Raw genomic sequence first — 17,782 nt, 5'->3', positions numbered from 1 at the left:
TTTCTGACTTGAGAAATGCTACTCAAGGCCAGTTAAAAGACAATTCAACCTAGAAGTGATGTTTCAGTTACAGGTGGAACATGAAGAACCTGTTTTCATTTATTTATTTAACAGTTCTCTGCCCCAGTTCATAGCTTTGTTTTCACCCAGAGAGAAGGGTTGCATGCTCCCAACCAGCTTTGGGTGCTCTCACTACCCCGGCTGCATTCTCCACAGTATGAATTAAACTCGAAGGAGGAAAAGTGGGGCCCATTTTAAAAGCCATGACAAGTGTGCAGACTATGGAAATACAAGCACAGATATCACACCACTAGAATCAACAAAAGGTGTAATAAGCGGTTAGGTGATTTACCTTTTCAGCATATAGGAAAAACTAAATTTTTAATTTTAGGTAAACAAAGCCTTTTAACAGAGTAAAAATATCTGAGGCTCAGATATCTACAATGGTGTGCGTTTTTGCCACTTTGTCAAACATGTCAGCAGATGGGTATATGGGTTGGCAGGTTGGGTTTTCCTGCGGGTGACAGATCTTAGGATGTGTTTGATCTGAAGCAGGGCAAATGCAGAATTTGTGTGCATTTAAACACTTGCATTAAAGCTGCGATGCATTTGAATGCAAAAGGCAGCGCTTGACAACAATACCTGTCTACGCGAGCCCTAAAGCTTCTGCCAATGGCAGCCAGATGCTGGGTTTAATTTTCTTTTATCATCTAGAAAAATGAAAACTAGAATCTGGTTACTTTTGGCTACACGTCCACCTCCCACCACTCTAATTTTCCCTGGAACACTACATAATAACATGAATTTACAATAAATATCATGTTGGTTAGTAATAAATATGCCTCAGTTTAGATTAAAGGCTATTGGTAGCAAGGCAAGTGTTGAGGTACATGCGTAAATAACATCACCAAGGAAAGGTGGGATGGAAATAACTGGATTTTTGTCTTACCATAAAATCCTTTTCTCTGAGGTTAACTGATGGACAAGGCTCCATGTCTTCTAGACCATTGAGCTTTATGCTGCTCTCTCTAGGAGTAGGACTAGGTGGAAACCTTTTTGGTTACGCCCCTGAAGAAGTCCCAGGGGGTATACCATCACTTCCTACGATAGGATTTCAGTTTGTAACAAGCAGTGTCAGAAGAACACATAACTCAACCCAACCGAGGGGCGGGTGCTGCGTCCGTCAGTGAACCTCAGAGAAAAGGTTTTTCCGGTAACAATAAAAAACTGGAATTTTGTACTTACCGTAAAATCCTTTTCTCAGAAGTTCATCAACAGACGCAGCTCCATATCTTCTTTAGACCATTGGGTTATGCTCCTCCAATCAGGAATAGGACACTAGGCAGGAAAAAGCTTTACCACGCCTATGGGGGATGTCCCTGCAGGCATAACCCCATACACTCTGCTACAGCATCTACTTTCATTGCAAGCAGTCTTTAGAAGACAAAAAAAAAAAAAAAAACATTCACTCAGAAGCAGAGGGGAGGGTGCTGCGTCTGTCAATGAACTTCAGTGAAAACGATTTTACGGTAAGTACAAAAATCCAGTTCTCCATCATCAATCTTTTTTTTCCCACAAACAGAGCTTTCTTTTGGTGGTATTTGATCACCTGTGCGATTTTTTGATCATGCGCTATAAACAAAAAAACAGCGTCAATTTTGCAAAAATAACAATATTTTTCAAATTTTTTTATATGAAATTCCAAAAAAAAAAAAAATGTAAAAATCAAAATTTAACATTTTAGGCCAATTTGTTTTATGCTACATATGTTTGGTAAAAAAAAAAAAAAAAAAAAAAAAAAAAAAATCGCAAAAGGCGTATTTTGATTGGTTTGCGCAAAAGTTATTGCGTTTACTAACTAAGGGAAAGATTTTTTACACTTTTGGGGTTACCAGTGACATTACTACAGTAATCAGTGCTATACATATGCACTGTTACTGTAAAAATGACACTGGCAGGGAAGGAGTTAACTTTATTTGAGAAGGAGGGGTTAAGTGTGTCCCTAGGGGCGTGCTTCTAACTGTGATTGGATGTAGCTTGAGGTGTAAGAACAGAGATCAACGGTCCTACATAGCAGAACCGTATGATCTCAATTCTTACACAGGGGAGAATGACAGGCGGCTTTGTTTACATTAGCCGCCTGCCTTTCTCCCGCTGTAACGGACAATCACGACATCGGGTCCGCCGGGCACACTCGCAGGGTGGTCCGTGAGCGAGCACTCACTCCCTAGAGCCTCACAGGCTAGCGTCGTGGTCCTACGTCGCTTTGCCTGTGAGGGGCTGACTGCCCAAGTAAATATACTGACGGCAGTCGGCAAGTGGTTAACCACCTCCCACCCGGCTGCATATACGACCAGGTGGGAGCTTCCTCCTGAGTGGACGTTCCGGAACGTCCTTCAGAAGGAGGGCGATCGCGCCGCTGCATGCACGCGCAGCAGCACGATCCCGATGTGTCTGTGTCCCTAGGACACAGAGCATCTCCGCTCGGCAGAAGGGCTCTCTGATTGGCCCTCCTGATCACATGACGGCTGTGTCCAATCACAGCTGTCATGTGATGCCAACAAAGCCGTTCTAACGGTGATCGGCTTTGCTTCTCCTCTGACAGAGGCTGTCAGTGAGGAGAAGGAGAGCAGATCTCAGCTGCCAGCCAGGGATCAGTGAGTATACAGCATTTTTACTGCTTTTTACTCACTTATCTGGGTAACCAGTGAGTAAAAAAAAGCAGAAAAAGTGCTGTATACAAACTGATCCCTGGCTGCCAGCTAAGATCTGCTCTCCTCACTGACAGCCTCTGTCAGAGGGGAAGTGGATCGGATTGCTGTCCCCAGTGTCCTGCAGTAAAAACACATGTCCCAATAAAATATTTTATCCCAGTAAACATCTTCCACATCTGTCTTATCAACTGGTGCGCACATCATCTGACACATCTGTCCGTGATCCTCTGCCGCACATCAGTCCTTGATCTGGTACACATCATTTGTCACATCTGGCTGCGATCATATGGTGCACATCTGGAACATCTGTCCGTGATCATCTGGTGCACATCTGGCCCACATCTAGCCGTGATCATCTGCCACTTCTGGCGCACATCTGTCACTTCTGTCCGTGATCATCCGGCGCACATCTACCACATCTTTCATCCCAGTGATCAACATCTGGCACATCTGTCCATGATCATCTGACACATTTTTCCATGATCATCTGTCACACATTATCTGCCACATCTGTCATCCCAGTGATCAACATCTGTCACACATCTGTCCCAAGAATCATTTGCACACATCTGTCTACGTGGCTAAAAAATGATCCAGGGCCTTCAAAAATGTGATAGGTACTGTAATTTATGCTCCTAGAACGTCTGACAATGCTTCCTGCATGTTGGACCTATGTATGTGGCCGGGCTACGTAAATGTCTCACACATGTGGTATCGCCATACTCAGGATGAGTAGCAGAATGCATTTTGGGGTGTCATGTTTTCTATGTACATGCTAGTATGTTATAAATATCTTATAAATTGACAACTTTGTGTAAAAAAAAAAAAAAACGAAGTTTTCATTTTCTTTCAACGTTTTCCATAAACTTGTGGAAAATAATGACATGTTCAAAAGACTCATTACGCCCTGTAGAATATATGTTGGAGTGTTTTCTTTACAAAATGGTGTCATTTTTTTGGTAATTCCATTGTCTTGGTGCTCCAGGGCCTTCAAAAATGTGATAGGTACTCAGGTGTTCTAGGAGCATAAATTACACATTTCATTTCCTGACGGTGCTCCCTGCATTTTGGGCCTCTGTATGTGGCCAGGCTGTGGATAAGTCCCACACATGTGGTATCACCATACTCAGAAGTAGCAGAATATATTTTGGGGTGTAATTTTTTTTTTTTTTTTTTTTAGATTAAACAAAGTTTATCTATGCCATTTGAAAGAAATAACTTGTTAATACAACAATTTTGTAGGGAAAAAAATGTTTTCATTACCCAAACTATTGTGGGCAAAAAAAAATTGCAACTTCAAAAAACTCACTATGCCTCTTACTAAATACCTTGGGACTGTCATCTTTACAAAAAGGGGTACAAAAAGGGGTGATTTGGGGGGTATTTGTACTGTCTTGACATTTTAGGGCCTCAAGAAATGAGATAGGTAGTTCGTACGTCAGGATTGATCAATTTTCAATGATACATAGCCTAGCTTGTAGGCTCTATACCTTTCACACAAACCTATTATCATACACTTATTGGGATTTTTTTTTTACCAAAGACATGTAGCAGAATACATTCTGGCCTATTTTTATGACAAAATTTGATTTTATTGGTTTTCTTTTATAAAAAAGTAGAAAATATTTTTTTTTTTTTTCAAAATGTTCGTTATTTTTTCGCTTATATCGCAAAAAATAAAAAACCCGGTGGTGAAAAAATACAACCAAAAGAAAGCTCTATTTGTGCAAACAAAATGATACAAATTTCATTTGGGTACAGTGTAGTATGACTGAGTAATTGTCATTCAAAGTGCGAGAGCACCGAAAGCTAAAAATTGGTCTGAGAAGGAAGGGGGTGAAAGTGCCCAGTATTGAGGTGGTTAAACAGCAGCCTGCAAAACCTTGCGGCCAAAGGAGGCATCCAAAGATGCCAACACATCAACTTTGTAGAATTTCGTGAACGTATGCACAAACGACCAAGACGCCGCCTTGCAAACTTGCATCATTGACGCCTGATGGCAAAAAGCCTAAGAGGTACTCAGCACTCTAGTAGAATGCGCCTTCACTGGGAAAGGAGGAACCTGACCCTTCAGTGAATCAGCCTGAACAACCGTCTGCCTGATCCATCTGGATAAAGTCGCAGCAGACGCAGCCAAACCTTTACGAGGTCCCTCAGTAAGGACAAAAAGAGCATGTGATTTTCTAAAAGACTAAAAGTGGCTCCCAGGTAAACCGATCGCCTGAACCACATCCAAAGAATGCAAGGCAATTGCCTTGGGATGCTTGGGCTTGGGACAGAGTGAAGGCAGCACAATGTCTTCCTTCAAATGAAAATCAGAAACCACCTTAGGAAGGAAAAAACTGATTTGGTCGAAGTACCACTTGATCTCTGTGGACCACCAAATAAGGCGAGCGGCAAGACAACACCGCCAATTCAGATACTCTGTGGGCAGAAGTGATAGCCACCAAAAAGGCAACCACCTGAGACAATGAAAGTAGAAAAATCTCCCGAACGTTCTCAAAAGGAAATTTTGTGTGTCATGCCTTTTACCTGTCCAGCGATCGAGGACTACAAAAAAAACGGCCGCCCCATGCATTCCTATTGGGAACTAACAATAAATGGCTGCCCATGCATTCCAATGGGAGAATAGAAAGCATGAATCTACAGCAAAATGGCGGCCCCCGCGGCGCGCCATTCGGTCTCCCGGCCCCCAGAGGGAGTCCAAGACAAGAGGCATCGGAAAATCGCTAGGAAGAGACCCAACCAGGACAAAGCCACTCCCACAAAAAAACGCTGCCGCGGCCGCAATATTTCCGCCCACCGGAGGTAGGACCTGCTATGGGTAGGGGAAAAGACTTGAGGGGGTAGGCATAATATCCCAGACGCCAGGGGATCCAAGGGAGCCCAGAGGGTCCGACTATTCCAGGGAGAGGGCCCATGTCCACCCTGAGACCGCCAGAGGATTGGGGGACAGTATTACTCACGATACCAGGTGGGCGCCACTCCGAACAGTCCACCTCCCACCCGGGATGGGGGTGCTACCAGTCAGGGGGTATGGTGCGACTCAGGTCGATCGCATCCCAGCGAGACTTGTCCACTCGCAGGCTCATCCCCATCCATCGGGGCTCTGTTGTGGCGAGGCCTAGTTCTGGATTATAACCTGCTCACGCTCATTGGCTAGGCTGGGAGACCATAAGGATCTAGAATATCCAGTCCGAAACCACAGCTTGTAGCTCCCCAGGAATTCTAACTAGTGAAAATAAAAAAATAAAAATCACAAAAAAACAAATTTCCCTATTAATAGCCAAGACCGAAGTCCCAGCAGGGAACTAGGTCCTATTCCTAAACTAGGCAGAAAAAACTAGATGCTGTAGCAGAGTGTGTGGGGTTAAGCCAGCAGGGACAGCCGCCACAGACGTGGCAAAGCTTTTTCCTGCCTAGGGTCCTATTCCTGATTGGAGGAGCATAACCCAATGGTCTAAAGAAGAGATTGTATAACTGTTCCATGTTAGGTTTTAGACCTTTTGCACTACATTAACCATCCACTAAGGTGCCTTACCTTCTGCAGAGGTATATGAAGGGGTTGCTGGTTTCTTCTTAACAGCAGCATACAAAGGTTCGGGTCTGTAATAGAAAAAGCAGGTGGATGATAGACCAGTGACAAATATTAGCAAAACGTCCCTTCTTTCAAGTGAACCTGTAACAGGTTTTTTTTTTTTTTAATATAGCTATGACAATACAGTGCTTTACAAGCTGTACATTCTTATCAATCCCTGCCTGCATATACAATTTAAAGTTCCCATCTCACATGAACACATATACGAGCACCCATACTAGGGTCAGACTGAACAGGAGCCAATTAACCCAAGAGCATGTTTTTGAAGTGTGGGAGGAACTAGAGTACCTGGGGGAAACCCACGTAAGCACAGGGAAGACATGCAGGTAGGGTCCTCACCTAGACTGAAACGGATGACACCAGTGGTGCAAGGCAGAAGTGATCACCACCAAGCTATGGAGTTTGGGATTGCTGGGCTTTCCTTAAAATGACAGCTGGCGGCTTTTATGTAAAGCTTGTATGTACTATGCATACAGTATCTCACAAACGTAAGTACACCCCTCACATTTTTGTAAATATTTTATTATATCTTTTCTTGTAACAGCACTGAAGAAATGACACTTTGCTTCAATGTAAAGTAGTGAGTGTACAGCTTGTATAACAGTGTAAATTTGCTGTCCCCTCAGAATAACTCAACACACAGCCATTAATGTCTAAACTGCTGGCAACAAAAGTTAGTACACCCCTAAGTCAAAATGTCCAAATTGGGACCAAAGTGTAAATATTTTGTGTGGCCACCATTATTTTCCAGCACTGCCCTAACCCTCTCGGCCATGGAGTTTACCAGCGCTTCACAGATTGCCTCTGGAGAACTCTACCATAACGGAGCTGGTGGATGTTAGAAACTTTGTGCTCCTCCACCTTTCATTTGAGGATGTTTCACAGATGCTCAATAGGGTTTAGGTCTGGAGACATGCTTGGCCAGTCCATCACTTCTATCCTCAGCTTCTTTAGCAAGGCAGTGGTCGTCTTGGAGGTGTGTTTGGGGTGGTTATGTTGGAATACTGCCCTGCCGCTCAGTCTCCGAAGGGAGGGGATCATGCTCTGCTTCAGTATGTCACAGTACATTGTGTAAAATAAATTGGTGCGCTAAATCAAAATGACATCAAAAAATATGACCTATAAGTGATGTTTTCAAATAAACTTGAATCTCATGCATAAAACAAAGTCCAACAGTCCAAAATAAATGTGAATCTTCCAATTTGTGATGATGTGAAGATACGAGATCAAGGTGCAGAAATCAAACAAGTGCTATCCAAATTGATAAATGTGAAATCCCACCACCTTGTGGATTTCCTCCTTACCCGGCGGATGAGAGGTAAGTGCAATAAATAATTTCCAAAAAAACACTCTTCTTGTGACTACAACCGCAAACTCTGTGCTCTTCACCAATCGGTGCAAAAGGTCACTCTAGCCTCTTACCAGATATAAATGATATGTGGGCTCTGAAATACTCATATGTGGGGAGGTGCTCCGCTCCCTTCCCAATCAGACCGGGCGTAGCGGCTTCCAAAGATGTAACCTCAGATGGAACTTTCAGATGTTCCTCCACAGTAGAGACATGTAAATAAACGGTAGCTGATAGTGTATTACCTTTTAAACTTTTATTCAGAAATGATAGAAATGATATACAGCAGACAGGATCTCCTAGGGTACTCGCGTCCGGCTGCAGCACGGACCGCGAGTGACTTATGTGACAAGCCTCCTTGCTGATGCGTTTCCTCCAATAGGACTTCGACAGGACCTCCTATTTCTGTCGGGCAGCACAGTGGTGTAGTGGTTAGCACTTTCACCTAGCAGTAAGAGGGTTGCTGGTTCGAATCCCAACCAAGACACTACCTGTCTGGAGTTTGCATGTTCTCCCTGTGCCTGCGTGGGTTTCCTCCGGGTACTCAGGTTTCCTCCCACACTCCAAAGACATGCTGGTAGGTTAATTGGATCCTGTATAAAAAAATTGGCCCTACTGTGTATGTATGTGAGTTAGGGACCTTAGATTGTAAGCTCCTTGAGGGCAGGGACTGATGTGAATGTACAATGTATACGTAAAAGCGCTGCGTAAATTGACAGGGCTATATAAGTACCTGAAATAAATAAAAATGTGAGGGGTGTACTTACTTTTGAGAGATACTGTATGTACTTTGAACTTCGGACCTGGAAAAAGTATACAGATGGGGAATTCAGACTTGTTTTTGAATTTCATAATAGATTACTTCTACTAGATCGGTACCTCAAAGCACTGAAGCCAGTGGGTCAGCAGGAAAGCAACACAGCTGGCATATTTAGAAAAAGATCAGCAACGACAGCCTTTTTCACCCATTGAGGTTCATATCCTTAAAGCGTTTGTAAGCCCCAAAAACAAAAAAAAGATCCTGCTCCCTTAAAGCATGTTATACAGCACAGTGATTGTAAGACAGTAGGAGAATCTCAGCCCTGCCCCCTGCATCTGTCAGACGGGGAGAGGAGAGAGCTGGCCGGTCACGTGATCACCGGGAGCCACTCTTAAACATAGTAAATGCAGCATTTTTTTTTTTTAATAAAGCACAACAGACAGGAGCACTTGTAATCAGGGTACACAGAGGATTACTTAAAGTTGTATAAGTGGGTAACAACCAGTTTAAAATAATCCTAACAATATGGCGGAATACCACACACCAAAAAGCAACTCTTGAGTCTTCCAAAACATTCTGGTGATCCCTAGCTTACAATCCACATAGTGCAGTACTCAACCCTCTCTGATTGGGTCCTAAGCCTTACTAGTTGCTAACACTATGCTACACCATTGTTTAAAATCCTATAAAATAGCCACATAAGAAGCTCTGAAATTGGAATGATTAATAGAAAAAGCACTCTGGCAGGGGTGTGTCTTAGCCTGAAGTTAGAATAAAACACAAAATGTCCAACATGTGGGCCATAGACCACTGACAGGGGCTCCTTGAGTACACAAATATATTCCCAGGACTATAAAAAAAAAAAAAAAAGGAAAAATGGTGCCTGCTTTTTCCAGCCAAATTCAAGTATTATTCCTCTTTTCCCAACTAGATATTTTCATCAAGAAGTGATGATATGAAAATCTTTCATAGCAATGCATTTTGTTGGTAGCAGAAATCACCTGAATGAGGACTTTGAAAAAATGTAAATGGGAACTTGTCACTGAGTATCACTTACAACATACACCTCCATTCCTCTCTCCTCTGAACTGGAAGGCTATCAATGCTGGCACAATATGCTGTACATCCTGCATACCTCTCTCCTCTGAACTGGTAGGCTATCAATGCTGGCACAATATGCTGTACATCCTGCATACCTCTCTCCTCTGAACTGGAAGGCTATCAATGCTGGCACAATATGCTGTACACCCTGCATACCTCTCTCCTCTGAATTGGTAGGCTATCAATGCTGGCACAATATGCTGTACATCCTCCATTCCTCTCTTTGACCTGGAAGGCTTTCAATGCTGGCACAATATACATCCTCCATCCCTCTTTCCCCTGACCTGGAAGGCTATCAATGCCGGCACAATGTGCTGTACATCCTCCATACCTCTCTCCCTTGAATTGGAAGGCTTTCAATGCTGGCTCACCTTTTGAGTGTGAGGGCCAGTTCACACCACATGCAGTCCAGGGCATTTTTTTTCTGCATCAAAAACACATGGATAGTAGATCATATGGTTTTCAATAGCATAGTTTACACCAGTGCAGTCAATTCCAGTGCGTTTCAGTTCCAGAAAAAAAGTAGAACATGCTGCATTTTTTTCTGCACTGGACTGTACTGGAAAGTGGTAAAATGCATAAAAACGCACCAAAAAACACACGTCCTTATTTAAGTTTAGGAAAAAAAGAGGGGGAAAAAAATGCACTGGACTGAACCAAAAACACACTGGAAAGCACCAAAAACGTGTCAAAAACAGGCATGGAGAAAAGCATCTGGACTGCATTTCTATAGTGTGAACTGGCCCTAAAAGTTACATGATTTTACTCACTCAGGGCTCTTATTTTCACTTCCCGGTAGAATCTTCACATAAGATTTAGGAAACCATCCCTTCTGTCCCCGAACCTCTCCAAACCACCAATTCTCTTGCTGCTCCAACACGGTGATGGTATCGTTTTTGGTAAAATTCAAGTGGTTGTCCTTTTTTGCAGTCCATGAGCACAGTGCTTGAGCCTTTACTTCCTCCACCGGCTGACCCTGCAATAGGTTCCAGAAATTATTTTTTCAGAACATTTGTCATGGTGACTAATATTATAGATTCTCAGAAAAATCTCACAACACAGAAATGTACACAAAAACTGGTAAATTTAAAAACAAGATGACTAAATCTGTATAAAAACTAGGCAGCAACATAATGTTTAAATGGAGGGTTGTTAATCATTTCATGCAGAATGAAAACCTTCCTAATCCTTACCTGTCCATGAATAGGAGACACAGAGCCTGGAGAGATAGTGCGTGTAAATGCAGACATCTTCTGCCATGTTGAGTTAACATTAAGGCTAGAGAAAGGTAGATTCTTATACTCCTTATCCCCCTCAGAGGGCTTAGTTGGTGAAAGCGACCTGTAGATTTAAAGAGAGTGTTCAGAAAATTCTGCAAGTATGAAAAGAAATCATAGATTTAAAACATAATATTGGTAGACACTAATGCTAAACTTTACCCTAAATGGGAAATTCTTTTGGGGGGGGGGGTCTGGTACCTAGATTTGGCAGGTACCCAATTCCACTTCTGCTGGACCTTGCACCCCACCGCCCGCAACCTCTTAGGACACATAAGTAGGGTTGAGCGGACACCTAGATGTCCGTGTTCGACGGGTTCGGCCGAACTTTAAAAAAAAGTCCGGGTCCGTGTCCCGGACTTTTACCGAACTTTTCCCGGACACCGAACCCCATTGAAGTCAATGGGGACCCGAACTTTAAGGCACTAAAATGGCTCTAAAACACCAAAGGAAAGGGCTAGAGTGCTGCAAATGGCAGCAAAACGTAATTAAGAGCATGGCAAGTGCTCTGCAAACAAATGTGGATAGGGAAATAACTTAAAACAACAAAAAAAAACAGAAAAATAAAACAATGTTCTTCTTCATCTCTGAAGGACGAGGCCCATATGGAGTAGGAGGGAGGTTGAGGTGGTGGTGGATGTGGCGGTGACATAGGCGTGCGCACAGGGTGTGCTGGGTGTGCCTGGGCACACCCTAATCACCTAGGGCACATAGCATTGCCAGTGAGGAGATGGGAAAGATCTCCCTGGGACCTGCTCTGCTCTATTTCTCCTTGCCTACAGGTACATGGCCCCGATACATTACTCTCCCTGCTGGCAAACACATGCATGTGTATTTCAACTTTGGGGTGCACACCTTAATGCAATAGGCTGCGCACACCTATGGGCGGTGTAGGTGGAAGCGGCGGTGGAGGAGGACCAGGGCCGGATTAACAGCATCATGGGCTTGGTGCTGAGGATTTTGAAGGGCCTTAAGGGCCGTGCCTTGCCATGCACCCAGAGGAGGAAGGGTGCAGCCATGCATGCCTAATTCAACATGGGATGCTGTCTCTGAAGCCCATAAACACATCCATGCATCGCCAACTGTCCCTCCTTGTCCGGCCTTCACGCTGTGTGGGGAGGTTCTGAGGGTGCTGCCTGGGGAAGCGAGCATAGAAGCCAGACTTCTGTGTTTACAAGTGACAGAAGAGCGGTAACAGTGAATATGGCCAACCCGGGGCCTATATAAAAGGTAGGGGCCTGGAGCTGCAGCTCCAATAGCCCCTACATTAATCTGGCCCTGAGGAGGAGGACGAGGTAGCCAACACTGCTTCTTTTCAAAAATTTTAAATGAGGGTACACCCCAAAAGAGTGAGAAAGAGCAAAAATGGAACAATGGGTGGGTAAGGTCGGTATCCATTGCTATTCTGCATAAGGTACGGAAAAGTCCCGTGGGATCCATGCCTGGTTCATTTTAATGAACGTGAGCTTGTCCACATTGTCTCTGGACAGGCGGCTGCGCTTGTCTGTTATAACGCCCCCAGCCGTGCTAAATACCCGTTCAGATAATACACTGGCTGCAGGGCACGCCAGCACCTCCAAGGCGTAAAGGGCAAGCTCAGGCCATGTGCCCAATTTGGAGACCCAGAAGTTGAAGGGGGCAGACCCGTCATTCACTACATGTAGGCGTGTGCACACATACTGCTCCACCATGTTGGTAAAATGCTGCCTCCTGCTAAGACGTTCCATCTGAGCTGCTGGTGCTGCTGTTTGTTGTGGCGTGCTGACAAAGCTTTTCCACATTTCGGCCATGCTAACCCTGCCTTCTGAGGTGCTGGCGGTGCCCTGGTTGCGTTGGCGACCTCCTCCTCCTCCTCCTCTGCCTTGTGCTTCCACTGTGGCCCCGCTGTCAGATGGGAATGCCAGCAGCATGGCGTCTACCAGCGTGCGCTTGTACTCGCGCATCTTGCGATCGCGCTCCAGTGAGTGAATTAAGGACGGTACGTTGTCCTTGTAACGGGGATCCAGCAGCGTGGCCACCCAGTAATCAGCACAAGTTAGAATGTGGGCAACTCGGCGGTCGTTGTGGAGACACTGCAGCATGTAATCGCTCATGTGTGCCAGGCTGCCCAGAGGCAACGAAAGGCTGTCCTCTGTGGGAGGTGTATCGTCCGTGTCCTCTGTATCCCCCCAGCCACGCACCAGTGATGGCCATGAGCTGGCCTGGGTGCCACCCTGCTGTGAACATGGTTCCATCTCCTCCTCCAGCTCCTCCTCCTCCTCATCCTCCAGAACTGTGCCCCTGCTGGACAATTGCGTCCCTGGCGTTTGCGTGTGCAGGAACCCACCCTCGGAGCCCCTTGCGAATGACTGCCCTGAAAGCCTTGGAAATGTTACCTCTTCATCCTCCTCCTCCTCCTCATCCTGTGCCACATCCTCTTCCATCATCGCCCGAATTGTTTTTTCAAGGAGGCATAGAAGTGGGATAGTTAAGCTGAGAACGGCGTCATTGCCACTGGCCATGTTGGTGGAGTACTCAAAACAGCGCAACAAGGCACACAGGTCTCGCATGGAGGCCCAGTTATTGGTGGTGAAGTGGTGCTGTTCCGCAGAGCGACTCACGCGTGCGTGCTGCAGCTGAAACTCCACTATGGCCTGCTGCTGCTCGCACAGTCTTTCCAGCATGTGCAAGGTGGAGTTCCACCTTGTGGGCACGTCACATATGAGGCGGTGAGCGGGAAGGCCGAAGTTACGCTGCAGCGCTGCCAGGCGAGCAGCAGCAGGGTGAGAACGCCGAAAGTGCGCACAAACGGCCCGCACTTTCTGCAGCAGCTCTGACATATCGGGGTAGTTTTTAAGGAACCTCTGCACCACCAAATTCAGCACATGCGCCAGGCAAGGGATGTGCGTCAAACCGGCTAGGCCCAGAGCTGCTATGAGATTTCGCCCGTTATCGCACACCACCAGGCCGGGCTTGAGGCTCGCTGGCAGCAACCACTCATTTGTCTGCTGTTCCATGCTCCTCCACAACTCCTGCGCGGTGTGTGGTTTGTCCCCCAAACAGGCAAGTTGTAAAACTGCCTGCTGTCGTTTACCCCTGGCCGTGCTGAAGTTGGTGGTGAAGGTGTTACGCTGTCCGGATGAGGAGGCGGTAGAGGATGAGGAAGCGGAGTAGGAGGAGTTAGGAACAGGAGGCAAACTGAAGCGCCCTGCAATCCTCGGTGGTGGAAGGACATGCGCCAAATTGCTATCCGCCTCAGGCCCATCCGCCACTGCATTTACCCAGTGTGCCGTTAGGGAGATATAACGCCCCTGACCGTGCTTACTGGTCCACGTATCCGTAGTTAGGTGGACCTTGGCACAGATGGCGTTGCGCAGTGCACACCTGATATTTTCCCCCACTTGGTTGTGCAGGGAAGGGATGGCTTGCCTGGAAAAGTAGTGGCGGCTGGGCACGACGTACTGTGGGACAGCCACCGACATAAGGTTTTTAAAACTGTGCGTCTCCACCAGACGGAATGACAGCATTTCAAAGGCCAATAATTTTGAAATGCTGGCATTCAGGGCCAGGGATCGCGGGTGGGTAGGGGGGTACTTCCTCTTCCTCTCAAGTGTTTGGGAGATGGAAAGCTGAACGCTTCCACGGGACATTGTGGAGATGGTTGTTGGTGACCCAGGTGGTGGTGTTGCTGACAGATCGTCTGTTTGCGGGGTGGCAGGTGCCGGTATCACTACAGATGTGGCTGGAGCGGCCGAGACTGCAGCAGAAGAGGAAGCAGGATGAGCCAGAGACGTTTCTTGGTTTTGAAGGTGTGTACTCCACTGCAGCTCGTGCTTTGCACTTAGATGCCTGATCATGCAGGTTGTGCTCAGGTTGAGAAGGTTTATGCCTCGCTTCAAGCTCTGATTGCACAGGGTGCAAACCACTCGTGTCCTGTCATCAGCACATTTTCTAAAGAACTTCCACGCTAGAGAACTCCTTTGAGCTGACTTTGGTGCGCTCGTTCCCTTGCTGCGTTGGGCAGTAGCGGGCGTAGTGTCTAGGGCACGGCCGCTCCGCTTCTGCACCCTGCTCCCTCTTCTGCTGTGCTGGTGGCTCTGTGCGACCACCGCCTCTTCCTCCAAACTACTCAGGTCACCTGCATGACGTTCATTCCATGTGGGGTCGAGGACCTCATCGTCCTCCACATCATCTTCCACCCAGTCTTCACCCCTGCCCTCCTTGTCGGTCTCCACAATGCTGAACGCCGCAGCAGTTGGCACCTGCGTTTCGTCATCATCGGAGACGTGCTGCGATGATCCTTGCATGTACTCATCTTGAGAAATAAGTGGTTGGGCATCGCTGCACTCAATCTCTTCCACTTCTGGGGCAGGGCTAGGTGGATGGCCCTGGGAAACCCTGCTGACAGAGTCCTCAAAAAGAATAAGAGACTGCTGTATGGCTTGGGGCTCAGACTGCTGGCCTGATTTGCAAGGGGGTGAGGTGAAAGACGGTTGGACATTGGCTGCAGGTGCCAACTCTGACCTTTCTGCAGTAGACTGGGTGGGAGACAATGTGAAGGAACTGGAGGCACTGTCAGCAGCAAACCAATCTACTATCGCCTCAACTTGTTCTGGCCTCATCACTTCTAGGGGCGTTTGATGCCCTACCAAATACTGATGCAGGTTCTGTCGCCTACTCACACTTGAGGAAGGTGTTTCACTTGTGCGTGTAGCTGGCACAGATCGACCACGTCCTCTCCTTGCAACAGGAGCTCTACCAGCAGCACCACGACCCAGGCCACGGCCCTTATTTGACGGTCTCCTCATATTTCTGTAATTTAAGATCTTGCCCTAGAAAGGTTTTTATTGAATAGCGGAATAGGAAATATGATCCAAAAAAGTGTATGTATCTCGCACGTACAAAACCACACTAGGCCCCAATTACTATTGTTTCTACCCCTAAAAGGATGGATGAGGAGTAGGAGGAGTATGGAACAGACAGCACCCTCAAATCTTCAGAAGTATGAGATGAACCCCAAAAACTTGGAAAGGTGGATCTCACACGTACCGACACAGACTATCCCGCAATTCAATTGATCCTCAAAGGTTTTTATTGAATAGCGGAATAGGAAATATGATCAAAAAAAGTGTATGTATCTCGCACGTACACAACCACACTAGGCCCCAATTACTATTGTTTGTACCCCTAAAAGGATGGATGAGGAGTAGGAGGAGGAGTATGGAACAGGCAGCACCCTCAAATCTTCAGAAGTATGAGATGAACCCCAAAAACTTGGAAAGGTGGATCTCACACGTACCGACACAGACTATCCCGCAATTCAATTGATCCTCAAAGGTTTTTATTGAATAGCGGAATAGGAAATATGATCAAAAAAAGTGTATGTATCTCGCACGTACACAACCACACTAGGCCCCAATTACTATTGTTTGTACCCCTAAAAGGATGGTTGAGCAGTAGGAGCAGGAGTATGGAACAGGCAGCACCCTCAAATCTTCAGAAGTATGAGATGAACCCCAACAACTTGGAAAGGTGGATCTCACACGTACCAACACAGACTATCTCGCAATTGAATTGGTCCCCAAAGGTTTTATTTGAATAGCGGAATAGAAAATATGATCAAAAAGAAAGTGTATGTATCTCGCACGTACACCACCACACTAGGCCCCAATTACTATTGTTTGTACCCCTAAAAGGCTAGATGAGGAGTAGGGGGAGTATGGAACAGGCAGCACCCTCAAACCTTCAGAAGTATGAGATGAACCCCAACAACTTGGAAAGGTGGATCTCTCTCACACGTACCAACACAGACTATCCCCCAATTTAACTGATCCCCAAAGGTTTTTGATTAAATAGCGGAATAGAAAATATGATCCAAAAAAAGTGTATGTATATCACACGTACACAACCACACTAGGCCCCAATTACTATTGTTTGTACCCCTAAAAGGCTAGGAGTAGGGGGGAGTATGGAACAGGCAGCACCCTCAAACCTTCAGAAGTATGAGATGAACCCCAACAACTTGGAAAGGTGGATCTCTCTCACACGTACCAACACAGACTATCCCCCAATTTAACTGATCCCCAAAGGTTTTTGATTAAATAGCGGAATAGAAAATATGATCCAAAAAAAGTGTATGTATATCACACGTACACAACCACACTAGGCCCCAATTACTATTGTTTGTACCCCTAAAAGGCTAGATGAGGAGTAGGGGGGGTATGGAACAGGCAGCACCCTCAAACCTTCAGAAGTATGAGATGAACCCCAACAACTTGGAAAGGTGGATCTCTCTCACACGTACCAACACAGACTATCCCCCAATTTAACTGATCCCCAAAGGTTTTTGATTAAATAGCGGAATAGAAAATATGATCCAAAAAAAGTGTATGTATATCACACGTACACAACCACACTGGGCCCCAATTACTATTGTTTGTACCCCTAAAAGGCTAGATGAGGAGTAGGGGGAGTATGGAACAGGCAGCACCCTCAAACCTTCAGAAGTATGAGATGAACCCCAACAACTTGGAAAGGTGGATCTCTCTCACACGTACCAACACAGACTATCCCCCAATTTAACTGATCCCCAAAGGTTTTTGATTAAATAGCGGAATAGAAAATATGATCCAAAAAAAGTGTATGTATATCACACGTACACAACCACACTGGGCCCCAATTACTATTGTTTGTACCCCTAAAAGGCTAGATGAGGAGTAGGGGGAGTATGGAACAGGCAGCACCCTCAAACCTTCAGAAGTATGAGATGAACCCCAACAACTTGGAAAGGTGGATCTCTCTCACACGTACCAACACAGACTATCCCCCAATTTAACTGATCCCCAAAGGTTTTTGATTAAATAGCGGAATAGAAAATATGATCCAAAAAAAGTGTATGTATATCACACGTACACAACCACACTAGGCCCCAATTACTATTGTTTGTACCCCTAAAAGGCTAGATGAGGAGTAGGGGGGGTATGGAACAGGCAGCACCCTCAAACC

The 17,782-nt window shown here is 45.8% G+C and overlaps 1 protein-coding gene across 3 annotated transcripts in view; it reads right to left on the bottom strand.

Moving 5' to 3' along the window:
* Positions 1-17,782, bottom strand: part of ITSN2 (intersectin 2) — a 392,176-nt gene that overhangs the window by 119,115 nt on the left and 255,279 nt on the right. For all 3 annotated transcript variants that reach the window (XM_082251747.1, XM_082251748.1, XM_082251746.1), the window contains 3 exons: positions 10,715-10,862; positions 10,292-10,497; positions 6,256-6,320 (listed from right to left, as the gene is read on the bottom strand). In XM_082251747.1, coding sequence (XP_082107873.1) covers positions 6,256-6,320; positions 10,292-10,497; positions 10,715-10,862 — 419 coding nt within the window. The remainder of the gene's footprint in view (positions 1-6,255; positions 6,321-10,291; positions 10,498-10,714; positions 10,863-17,782) is intronic.

This window comes from Pelophylax lessonae (genome assembly GCF_965119305.1).
Source record: "Pelophylax lessonae genome assembly, chromosome: 3".
Lineage (NCBI taxonomy): Eukaryota > Metazoa > Chordata > Amphibia > Anura > Ranidae > Pelophylax > Pelophylax lessonae.
Note: the sequence above shows the minus strand (reverse complement) of the source record. Positions and strands in the feature narration are given on the sequence as shown.